The sequence below is a fragment of the Salmo salar genome, chromosome 12, assembly GCF_965601325.2.
Source record: "Salmo salar chromosome 12, fSalSal1, whole genome shotgun sequence".
Taxonomy (NCBI): Eukaryota; Metazoa; Chordata; class Actinopteri; order Salmoniformes; family Salmonidae; genus Salmo; species Salmo salar.
The window spans coordinates 32,546,022-32,558,616 of NC_138302.1; the positions used below are offsets into that span (position 1 = coordinate 32,546,022).

At 42.0% G+C, this 12,595-nt stretch overlaps 1 protein-coding gene across 1 annotated transcript; it reads left to right on the forward strand.

Annotated features, from left to right (window-relative positions):
- The first annotated feature begins 328 nt into the window (after positions 1 to 328).
- Positions 329 to 12,438, forward strand: LOC106564947 (phosphatidylinositol 5-phosphate 4-kinase type-2 beta). The gene is made up of 10 exons (XM_014131495.3): positions 329 to 989; positions 3,464 to 3,561; positions 4,800 to 4,896; positions 5,815 to 5,967; positions 6,271 to 6,417; positions 7,031 to 7,069; positions 7,758 to 7,871; positions 8,134 to 8,392; positions 11,093 to 11,196; positions 11,361 to 12,438. The coding sequence occupies exons 1-10, from the start codon at positions 846 to 848 to the stop codon at positions 11,439 to 11,441; spliced, it is 1,236 nt and encodes a 411-aa protein (XP_013986970.1). The 5' UTR covers positions 329 to 845; the 3' UTR covers positions 11,442 to 12,438.
- The last annotated feature ends 157 nt before the right edge of the window (positions 12,439 to 12,595 follow it).

Sequence of the window (12,595 nt, forward strand, 5' to 3'; positions counted from 1 at the left end):
CCCTTGAGAGAATCCTGAAGTTTTTACTACAGACCATTGATTACTATATTATTGGATTTATTGTAGAATTCTGCGGGTCAATTTGACTGTAAAAAGTGCAAGCTTCATAGCCATAGGCCTACACATGAAATGTATGCATTTCGGCTTCATCGCCATTCAATTAGAATGAGACATTTACTCTGATAAATCCTGATATCTGACTCATAGTATTCATTTTGCCATCAGCAGCTTTTACAAACACAGAGATTTACTCACCAAAATGTCGCTGCCTCGCACTTTCAAGGTACCAAACTACAGCACGAGCGCTTCTACTCTCTGCCTCTTGGGGGCGCACTTCGTTGCGATGTTCAGTCCAGACGCCATCTTGAGGAGACCCCAAAACTGGTGACAACAATCTCAGGCGCATCATAATGGGATTACTAACCTCGAAATAAAATCACCTCAAATCGTTGTGTGTAGCAGACGACACCAGAAAGGAGAGGAGTCGTCCACCAAGAGTGTATTACTTATCAAAGAAGACCGCGGCTTAGCTAAAGGCAACCTTTCCTGTAGCTAGATGGCCGGCTAACAATCTATGCCAGAAGCTGGTCTGTGTGCCGCTCCGGACTGAAACCGTGTGGCCTGCTCTGGAGGAAGGGTGGTGACCGCGCAACATGCAATCCCGTTAATTTACCACAGAATCTAATTTGATTCAAAGACCCTGCAAATCGGATAGCGGATACGACAATGCACTTATAGATATCACGCTCTTACTGAAAATTTCGTTGTCTGGAGTGATAAGACCCAGCTAGCCTGTTTGATTACAGTGCTGTCTTGCGTTGCCTAAATTATTCCCAACAGGAGACATGTCATCCAACTGTACCAGCGTTGCGCCGGTGAGCGCTAGCAAAACGAAGACGAAAAAGAAACATTTTATAGGACAGAAAGTGAAATTATTCCGTGCAAGTGAGCCTATTCTCAGCGTTTTAATGTGGGGTGTCAACCATACGGTAAATGTATTTTTGTTCATGTTCCCAAGCTAGCTTGTTTGTCTATGTGGTGTTTTGACTAGCTAACGGTAACGCGATAGCCAGCTGCTTGATTGACAAAAGCCAATTTTAGAACTCATCCATCGTCTGTAGTGTATGGGTGTTAGCCAGGTACTTAGTCTTATGCTCAGGTGAAAGCTGTTAACCCTTCATTCACCATTCTCCCTGGTCAGGAATATAAATGTAGCAACAATCTAGCTATTTGGTGTGCCAGTCGCGTGCGCTTTAAAAATGTGCAGCAGATAGCTGCGACGTTGAACATAAACATTTGACATTACCCGCGCACTTTGCAGGCATTATTTGGCACAAGCTGCATAACGTCTTCTGTTCTGTGGGATGTTTGGTTGTTTGAAAGTTAGTTGGTTAGGAGAGGAGGTCGTGATCACTGCTCCAACCTAAGCATGCATTCTGTCTAGCGCAGGCCAGAGAGGGGTGTGACTGTTGGAGAGCAGCAGGTTGTATTGAGTCCCAACCGCAGCCTGCCTGCCTATTATTTTACAGGCATCAATGAATGAGAAAGCGGCAAATCTAACATTTGGATATTCTAGCCTATATTCCTGATTTTAATGTGGTTTAGTCTGAAGTACACAATCGAACACTCAACCATAAAAATAATAGGTTCACAGTCTAATTTGAGTGGGAGAAGGATGGACAGTGTCTTCAACACATCCTAAAAGACACTTTATTGATACAGTTTTTCACCAAATGTATCACGTTTCTCACTCATATGAATGCAGCGATCACCAAATGGATTGCAGAGAGCTTCAAGGCTCCATTTTTGTGGCCAGCGGTAGTAGGCGAACACACCCCCTTCCCTGCTTGACTGACACCTCCAGATCAATATCTCTGGCATGAATTTGATGCCCCAGGCTTGCCGTTTTTGATTCACTTCACTCACCATTTGAATAACAGTGCTGATGCATAATTTCACTTCCAATGTTTGCATGCATTTCAATATGTTGCCTACACTAACATGTACATTACATCTTGCATGTACTATTGTCTGTAATTATTCTTGATTTCCCCCTCTATTTGCTGTGTTTTTAGTGAGCCTATTTTATGTATATTTCAATACCTTATATAAGAAAGATAAGGATAAATATAGACTATAGTCAAACACAGTTATTGTATGGAGAAGACAATGGCATTTAATTAACCAATTAGCATATTTAGTGAAGCTGTAATAATCATCCTGTGATGCATTCTGCAATAATCATCGTCGACAAGTTCAGTTTGTGTTGGATGCTGGGTGTAGATTGAAGGTGTAGGCGGCAGGCTAATTTAGGCGATTTACAAGAAAGACGTCAAAGAGCCTTCTCCTCAAAGCTCTCATAACCAGAATATATTTCATCTTGGTATTCAGTCGTAACATTGTTCTGCTAGTCACAAAGCTGGATGAATTCAGTTCTAAGCTAAGCTTTTGCTCAGAGAAGACCTTTGTCAGTCAGAGCATATAGCCAAATACAGATTTAATTGAAACTCCCTTCAAAAACAGATTCAGTCTTGATGGTAGGTAATGCCAGCCTTACAGGCTTTCCAACACCGGGAATAGCCTACATCTTCAAATCTGATATGAGCCTTCTTCATACTTATAATAAAATCTGCCATTTAGCAGACACTTTTATCTTTGGCGACTTACAGTCATGCGTGCATACATTTTACGGATGGGTGGTCCCAGGAATCGAACCCACAACCCTGCCTTTACAAGCGCCGTGCTCTACCAACTGAGCGACAAAGGACCACCTTCATCAAACTTTGTGTAGGTTGATTAGACATAATCCAACATATAGTCAGGATATCGATTGTCTGCCTGCTGAAGGCATTAAGCTATGCCTCTAATGACAAATAAATATGATACTTTTGAAGGACACAGTCTCTACCAGAGCTTAACCTGTGGGCATGTTAGACAGTGATTCCTTATAGCATGTCAGACAGTTGAATGAGAGTCTATCCCTTGAAGCAGCAGCTCTATGAGCATATTCCATACAACTCGATGTGTTTGTGCTCCATATGCTATTAATTTTCCACCTTCCACCTCCAAGATAACTTTTTAAATGTCTCCCCTATTTTAGTAATGTCTGTGTCTTCTGGATGTGTTCTTGTCTCCTTTTTCTTTGAAGCGTTTATTCACGTTCCCTCCCGGCCACTCCTCTTACTGTCTGGAGTTTATAAATCTATGAAGAAGGCTCACTCGGGGAATCAGTCTGTTCCTTACAGTGAATCTGTCTCGGTAGATAAGATCAACAGTGTGACAAGGGACTCAGCCAGAGAGCACTGCTGTCAGTTCACTTTGGTCCAAAGTGAATGATTGTCAGTAAATAGACACTGGTTCACTGCAATTTGGTCTGGTGTGGGGATTAGTGTGTTGACCTCCTCTTCCCTGCTCTACCATTCTATTCTGATCTCCTGCTCTTTCTATCTCCCCTCTGTTTCAGATCAACGAGTTAAGTAACGTGCCTGTACCAGTAATGCTGATGCCTGATGATTTTAAAGCCTACAGTAAGATCAAAGTGGACAACCACCTATTTAACAAGTAGGTATCCTGAGATCTAACTTTGCAACCTGCCATACCATATTACTGCACACCATATTACTGCCCATATAAACTCAAACAAGAGGCCAATTTAGCTGCATTGTCTAAAATATACAGTACGGTACTACCTGAAATCTGTTAACTCTATGTTATGCTACTGATTAGGAGAAAAAAGGTCTTGGCTTGGTTGGCCCAATGGTTTATGATGTGGTGTGCTTTTAAATCACTAGCAAGATCAAGCTCCTCTATCACCTGTAATATAACTCACCGTGGGTCTAGCGATCCCCACTACACTGGAGTTCTAGTCAAAACATTAGTTGAACACTTAACTGAGCAGCTTTGCAATGCAAATAATCCTTGTAGTGAAGCACCTCTAGTATGCTGGTCAAGAGCTTCTCACATTTCCTTTATCTAGTCCAGTGGGTTCCTCAGATTACATCAACACTCTGACTCTGCTAATGGACTAACTATAGAATTAGAATAATAGAATGGACATGAACCTTCATATGGTGGGATAACAGTCAGCCATTTGGGTCAGGGAGTTGGTCAACCATGATTTGCCAGTGCTGTGATAAGATATTGTGTAAAGTAATGCATTTGAAGAATTTAGCTAGCCAGACCGTTTTAGAGGAATGATTCCATACATTTTTCAAACGAACTGCCAATATGCCAACATTCCATTCAAACAATGCAATCAATCCACAGCCATAAACTGGCTGAAATCAGTTGATGATAGGACTTAGACAAGTTGTAATGTAACAAGTACTGATATTATGTCATGTAATAGCACTCCAAGAAAACAACACAAATTGAGACAATAATGGTCTGTTTACATATATTTTAGAAGCTATTTTTACCGAAAATTGGTTTAAATCCCGGATTAACTGTATGATTATATGACTATTTTAGCTTGGTAATAATTATATTACACATCTTCTGATATATCACATTCCTTACTTTGATTTTCCTGCATAAGTAAAATCAAGATTATGCCTCTGGCGATCTCTATTACGCTACACTATACTGGAGTTGTAGTCAAAACATTAATTGAACACTTAACTGTGCATCTTTGCATTGCAAATCATCCTCGTAGTGAAGCACCTCTAGTATGCTGGTCAAGAGCTTCTCACATTTCCGTTATCTATTCCAATGATTCCTCAGATTACATCAACACTCTGAATGCTAATGGGATAACACACTCTTCTATATTAACACTTCAACACTCTTGTACCTCTCAGAGAAAACCTGCCCAGCCGCTTTAAATTCAAAGAGTACTGCCCTATGGTGTTCCGTAACCTGAGGGAGAGGTTCTGCATCGATGACCAGGATTACCAGGTAAAATATGGTCTCCTGTGTGGCAATTAAGGGGAAGAATGTAGGATGGGTTAACTGAAGAGAAAGACCATTGAGGATGGGTTAACAGTAGTGAACTGAAAGACAGAATGAGGATAGACGTTTGCTTGGCACGGCTCAGTAATGTCAAAAGGGTACAGGACAATTAAGGAGAGAGCAGATCAGAGTACCAGAGGGAACTCTCTGTTGTTCCCTGCCCAGTTTGACTCATTGCAGATTCCAATTCTTCCCTCAGCCCAATGTAGTAAGGCTTTATCAGCATTTCATCCCTCAACCCAATGTAGTAAGGCTTTATCAGCATTTCATCCCTCAACCCAATGTAGTAAGGCCTTCTCAGCATTTGATCATTCAACCCAATGTAGTAAGGCTTTCTCAGCATTTCATCCCTCAACCCAATGTAGTAAGGCTTTCTCAGTATTTCATCCCTCAACCCATTGTAGTAAGGCTTTCTCAGTATTTCATCCTTCAACCCAATGTAGTAAGGCTTTCTCAGTATTTCATCCTTCAACCCAATGTAGTAAGGCTTTCTCAGTATTTCATCCATCAACCCAATGTAGTAAGGCTTTATCAGCATTTGTTGATATAGAACTAAAAGACTGTCCACTTTTTACTGAGTTCTCACACGTAAACAGTGGGTGTTTTTAGTGTTTAGCGATACCAAGCATAGTTTATCACATTAAGTTCAACTAACTTTGTAGCCTTGCTGAATGGATCGCTATGTGAAGTGTTTTTTGTTTAGCTTGGAATAGCTCTATGTAAATGAAATCCATTGATCCATTACTAACTTGTGAAATAATTCTGAAACATTCTTTATAGGCTTTTCATTCATGTCAAAGGCTCAATTTTCTGCTCTGTATGTCTCTCTCCCCCGGGCTCCCTCCTGTGGTGGATCATCATCAGAACTCTCTGACGAGGAGCGCCCCGCTGAACAGCGACTCCCAGGGGCGCTTTGGCAACCGCTTCCTGTCCAGCTACGACCACCGCTTCGTCATCAAGACGGTGTCCAGCGAAGACATCGCCGAGATGCACAACATCCTCAAGAAGTACCACCAGGTGGGAGAGTTACCACATACACAAATATAACACGTTTGAATTTTTTAAAGATATTTTCTGTACAAACATACACCCTCTTAATACATGTTGAAGGGAGCATGTTGGCTTCAAATATTGAGGACCTTTCAATGTGGTGCTGAAGAAATATCGGTGAATTGTTCAATTTGGTGGGACTATCCGTTTGTAATAGCTAACAATTTATGCCGACTTCATTACTGGAGCTCTCTCCCTGTTTCCTTTGCATTACTCATTCCCCTTCCTCTTTCCCCTCTCTCTCGCCTTTCCTCCATTGGGTGTCTCCAGTTCATAGTGGAGTGTCATGGCAGCACTCTGCTCCCTCAGTTCCTCGGCATGTATCGGCTAACAGTGGACGGGGTTGAGACGTACATGGTGGTGACCCGTAATGTATTCAGCCACCGTCTCACCGTGCACCGCAAGTACGACCTGAAGGTAGGTGTCGATATGCACACTAGCTTGGAGGGAACCAACCGAGAGAACACTTACTGGTAGTACACTAACTCCAGTAGGGCACTAGGAGCACACTTACAGCTGTAACACTGTTAGCGCTCATTGTGCTAAGGGCATTTGAAACAAGCTCAATGCATGGGGTTCTTGCAGAGTACTCCCCCTATGGGACCAATCACGGCCGGATGTGATACAGCCTGGAATCGAGCCAGAGACTGTAGTGACGAGATGCAGTGCCTTAGACCGCTGCACCACCCTGGAGCATTATCTAGAAGGGGAAATGGTTAAGAATGCTGCTCTTGTGGAAAAGCTCAGCAAATCTGTCTCTTTTTGCACGGGCAACAACACTGAGAACAGAGGTGTGACGGCGTGCATGCCTATTGGCTCTCAGAACACCATTTCCCGTACAACAAACAACTCTGTCGCTGCCAGACATTCTCAGGGGGAAACAGTTCTGCTTTCTGAAGTATGACAATGTTATAACCAAACTGTCAAGTCCAGGAGAAACAAAGGGGGAACAAAGATGCAAAGAATGTCTGTTTCTAACTCTGCATTCTGTTACATCTCTGTGAATTATCTATTTTTTTCTCTCATTCAGGGTTCCACGGTCTCAAGGGAAGCCAGTGACAAAGAGAAGGTGCGTTCTTTTACATATGTACGATGATGAGAGGAGTGTTGGGGTACAATGACAGCACCCCAAAAATAACTGTGTGGATCGTGCTAAAAAAAGCATCAAACTAACCAGCTAAAAACAAAACTCATTTACAGGCCAAAATACTTTTAGAAAAGTACAGAAATAATGATTTTTCCATCTAATGATAATGAAGCACAAATGAAATAACACATCCACAGTTGGGCCATGTCCGACTGCTGTCTATGCTGCGCAGAGGGGGAAGTCAAAAGGGGGTGAGTGTAGTCCATGTGGAATAGTTAGCTGTGTGTGCTCTAGTAGTATCCACCATGCGAGTTACATTACCCGCTCTGAAACCTAGAAGTAGTTATTTCCCTTCCTGGCTACGTCTTTTGTAGAGCGGTGCGTAAATATTGCTTTGTGAGTGCTGAGTTGTTGTTGGGAACAGAAGGTTGCTGGTTCACGCCCCGTGAGGGATGGACTGAACCTGGTGGAGCCATTGTCACTGGTCGTACTGCGGACCTCGCGATCGAGAAACCCAACGTCTTAACCATTACACCAAGAGGAAATACCTGAAATGGTTGTTCTTCCTAAAAAGTCAATCCAAGGATAATGAGTGGAAACAAAATCAAGACCTCTGTCATTTGTGCCAATCTCAGAATATTTTGATTCTAATTTCTATCACTCTGCTCAGGCCAAGGAACTCCCCACCTTTAAGGACAACGACTTTCTGAACGAGGGCCAGAAGCTGCAGATAGGAGATGACAACAAGAAGTACTTCTTGGAGAAACTAAAGCGTGACGTAGAGGTAGGAGACATCCCATGGCTGCTCGATTTGATGTTGTTTTTATTATCATTACAGTCATTGTTAAAATATCCGGGTAAATGGACTTCTGCACATTGTGTTTTGTTTCTAGTCCTTTCAACCAGTTTCACCTAAGTACCTGTGAACAAAGACATGACTTTAGGTTGACAAATAGAAGAAGAATAGTGAGTTTAATGTCCTCCAAATTTCCCAAAAGAACATTTGTTACAATATCTGACATCTCTCCCCTGTTTGTGTACATCAGTTCCTGGCCACTCTAAAGATCATGGACTACAGTCTGCTGGTGGGGATCCATGATGTGGACCGGGCAGAGCAGGAGGAGATGGAGGTGGAGGCAGGAGGAGAGGAGGAGGAGTACGAGAACGATGGGATGGGAGGAGCACTCACCGGCTCCTTCGGCACCCCTCCAGACAGCCCTGGGAACCCCCTCAACTTTGGCGGGTTCTTCGGCCCTGGCGAGTTCGACCCCTCCGTGGACGTCTACGCAATCAAGAGCAACGATAGTAAGAGACTCTCTTTCTTGAGTTTTGTCAAGTGATTTTTTTTTTTATGCAATTGTGCTATATTTGTGCTACTCTCTATCTACAGTGCCTTCAGAAAGTATTGACACCTTGACTTTTTCCACATTTTGTTGTGTTACAGCCTGAATTTAAAATGGATTAAACTTGAGATTTTGTCACTGGCCTGCACACAATAAATACCCCATGATGTCGAAGTGGACTTATGTTTTTCGAAATGTTTACATATTAATAAAAAATTGAAAGCTGAAATGCCTCGCAAAGAAGGGCACCTATTGATAGGTACAGTGGGGCAAAAAAGTATTTAGTCAGCCACCAATTGTGCAAGTTCTCCCACTTAAAAAGATGAGAGAGGCCTGTAATTTTCATCATAGGTACACGTCAACTATGACAGACAAAATGAGAAAGAAAATTCCAGAAAATCACATTGTAGGATTTTTAATGAATTTATTTGCAAATTATGGTGGAAAATAAGTATTTGGTCACCTACAAACAAGCAAGATTTCTTTCTCTCACACACCTGTAACTTCTTCTTTAAGAGGCTCCTCTGTCCTCCACTCGTTACCTGTATTAATGGCACCTGTTTGAACTTGTTATCAGTATAAAGGACACCTGTCCACCTCAAACAGTCACACTCCAAACTCCACTATGGCCAAGACCAAAGAGCTGTCAAAGGACACCAGAAACAAAATTGTAGACCTGCACCAGGCTGGGAAGACTGAATCTGCAATAGGTAAGCAGCTTGGTTTGAAGAAATCAACTGTGGGAGCAATTATTAGGAAATGGAAGACATACAAGACCACTGATAATCTCCCTCGATCTGGGGCTCCACGGAAGATCTCACCCCGTGGGGTCAAAATGATCACAAGAACGGTGAGCAAAAATCCCAGAACCACACGGGGGGACCTAGTGAATGACCTGCAGAGAGCTGGGACCAAAGTAACAAAGCCTACCATCAGTAACACACTATGCCGCCAGGGACTCAAATCCTGCAGTGCCAGACGTGTCCCCCTGCTTAAGCCAGTACATGTCCAGGCCCGTCTGAAGTTTACTAGAGAGCATTTGGATGATCCAGAAGAGGATTGGGAGAATGTCATATGGTCAGATGAAACCAAAATATAACTTTTTGGTAAAAACTCAACTCGTCGTGTTTGGAGGACAAAGAATGCTGAGTTGCATCCAAAGAACACCATACCTACTGTGAAGCATGGGGGTGGAAACATCATGCTTTGGGGCTGTTTTTCTGCAAAGGGACCAGGACGACTGATCCATGTAAAGGAAAGAATGAATGGGGCCATGTATCGTGAGATTTTGAGTGAAAACCTCCTTCCATCAGCAAGGGCATTGAAGATGAAACGTGGCTGGGTCTTTCAGCATGACAATGATCCCAAACACACCGCCCGGGCAACGAAGGAGTGGCTTCATAAGAAGCATTTCAAGGTCCTGGAGTGGCCTAGCCAGTCTCCAGATCTCAACCCCATAGAACATCTTTGGAGAGAGTTGAAAGTCCGTGTTGCCCAGTGACAGCCCCAAAACATCACTGCTCTAGAGGAGATCTGCATGGAGGAATGGGACAAAATACCAGCAACAGTGTGTGAAAACCTTGTGAAGACTTACAGAAAACGTGTTGACCTGTGTCATTGCCAACAAAGGGTATATAACAAAGTATTGAGATAAACTTTTGTTATTGAACAAATACTTATTTTCCACCATAATTTGCAAATAAATTCACTAAAAATCCTACAATGTGATTTTCTGGATTTTTTTTTTTCTAATTTTGTCTGTCATAGTTGAAGTGCACCTATGATGAAAATGACAGGCCTCTCTCATCTTTTTAAGTGGGAGAACTTGCACAATTGGTGGCTGACTAAATACTTTTTTGCCCCACTGTATGCAAAAAATACAGACATTGAATATGCCTTTGAGGAATGGTAAAGTTATTAATTCCACTTTGGATGGTGTATCAATACACCCAGTCACTACAAAGATACAGGCGTTCTTCCCAACTGGAGAGGAAGGAAACCACTCAGGGATTTCACCATGAGGCCCATGGTGACTTTAAAACAGTTACAGAGTTTAATATCTGTGATAAGAGAGAACTGAGGATGGATCAACAACATTGAAGTTACTCCACAATACTAACCTAATTGACAGAGTGAAAAGGAAGCCTGTACAGAATAAAACATATTCCAAAACATGGATCCTGTTTGCAATAAGTCACTTAAATAATACTGCAAAAAAGGACCTGGAAATAGTTGTCTTGCAGTGATTAACAACCAATTTGACAGAGCTTTAATATTTAAAAAAAAATAACAATGGGCAAATGTTGCGCAATCCAGTTGTGAAAAGCTCTTAGAGACTTACCCTTAAAGACTCATAGCTGTAATCGCTGCCAACGGTGCTTCTACAAAGTATTTACTCAGTGGTGTGAATACTTATGTAAATTAGATATTTCTGTATTTCATTTTCAATACATTTGCAAAAAACATGTTTTCACTTTGTCATTATGGTGTATTGTGTGTAGATGGGTAAGCAACCAGGAAATGCTGGAGCAATTTCTGTATAGTGCATCTTTAATTAACATTGAGCATTAAACTAATTTTAGAACAGACATCATGGGACTGCACAGTGAAAAGTAATACTTGCTATTTATACTCCTATGCACTGTCTTGCTCCTTGTGATAGGTGCTGTGAAGAAAGAAGTGTACTTCATGGCTATCATCGACATCCTCACACACTACGATGCTAAGAAAAAAGCTGCACATGCTGCCAAAACTGTGAAACATGGGGTGAGTAATGGACTAGCTTTGACCAAACATGAAGCCAAGTGTTTAGGCTGCAAAGATGCTAGATCATATAGTAGTTTCAAGGAGATGTGTTATTACATATCAATTGTAGTTGTATGTTCCTAATGTGAATATGTTTACACTGAACTATGTTGTCCCTACTTCAGGCCGGGGCAGAGATCTCCACCGTAAACCCAGAGCAGTACTCCAAAAGATTCTTTGAGTTCATGTCCAACATCCTGTCATAGAATCAGCTCTCCTACCCCAGCCAATCACATCCTGTCATCAGCCACACCCATCCCTCTCTCGCTCCTCCTGCCCCTCCCACCTGACTTAGCCCCACCCCTTACCCTCCCACTCTGGGGATGACAGACTGAAAGGATGCACAGACGACGAGCCTGTTACATTGACCCACAGAGAGGGGGCGCAGGACTTTTTCTTCTTCAAAAAAAAAGCTACGCGTCTCTTCTCCCCACTCCCCCTGCCTGCCTTCTCTGCCTCCTCAGTCTGAGCGCTCGACAAGGAAGGCTTGTGAAACAGAGTTCAATAGGATATTTGAGACCCTCCCCCTTTCTGCCTTCCCCACCACCTTATACTAGTCCTCACGCCAGCACGGGAACTGTCTCACTAATGCCTTGAAAGAGTGTTAGCTTCAGCAGTAGGAGTCTGTTTAGTACCGTCTGTTCGTTTCCGTTCATTATTATTTTCAGACACACACAAGTACACACACAAACCTCTCACAGACACAGAAGCGGTCAGATCGCATGAATCTTTTGACCGAACTCTGCCTCCTTGACTTGTCAGGAGATCCGCAGCCGACAGTATCAAAATTGGAAATGCAGGAGATTAATATAAGGGTTTTACGTAAATAAATGCAATATCAAAATGCATGGCTGAAATGTACATGACTCCGCCAGTTAGTTGAAACGTCAAACCACTGAATTTAGCATTATGACTAAAAAAGAAAAAACTTAAGTGTCTGAATGTTACGTTGCCATATTGTTCTGAAAACTTTTGACATTTTTACCGTGAACTTGGTTGGTAAAGGAAAATCCACATAAAAAAAAGGGGAATACTAAAGTAAATGCTTGTTTTATTACCATAAGAATCATTTTTATATCTTGTTTACATTAATGTAGCATTTGTGTTTGTATACAGTATTGTTTTGTAACAGACATTAGATCAGAAAAGTTACTTGAAAAGGATTCATTACATATTAAAGGGAGTTATTGTTTTTTTCCTGAATCCAATTTAATTCATTTTCTCACCTTTGACTAACAAAGATCATTCCTTTGTGCCTTGTAGCGGTGGTTTTAAATTAGGTTATTATGACTTATTCAGTGTCGAGAGACAATTGTCAGATAATAGCCATTTAGCCGCTCAATTCATTCAAATTAGTCCC

Bases quoted from the DNA above. Each gene is read 5' to 3' on its own strand.
- LOC106564947 (XM_014131495.3), top strand. From the start codon at position 846: ATGTCATCCAACTGTACCAGCGTTGCGCCGGTGAGCGCTAGCAAAACG. The intron at 4,897-5,814 runs GTAAAATATGGT...GATCATCATCAG, and splicing joins TCGATGACCAGGATTACCAG to AACTCTCTGACGAGGAGCGC. The intron at 7,872-8,133 runs GTAGGAGACATC...TGTGTACATCAG, and splicing joins AACTAAAGCGTGACGTAGAG to TTCCTGGCCACTCTAAAGAT.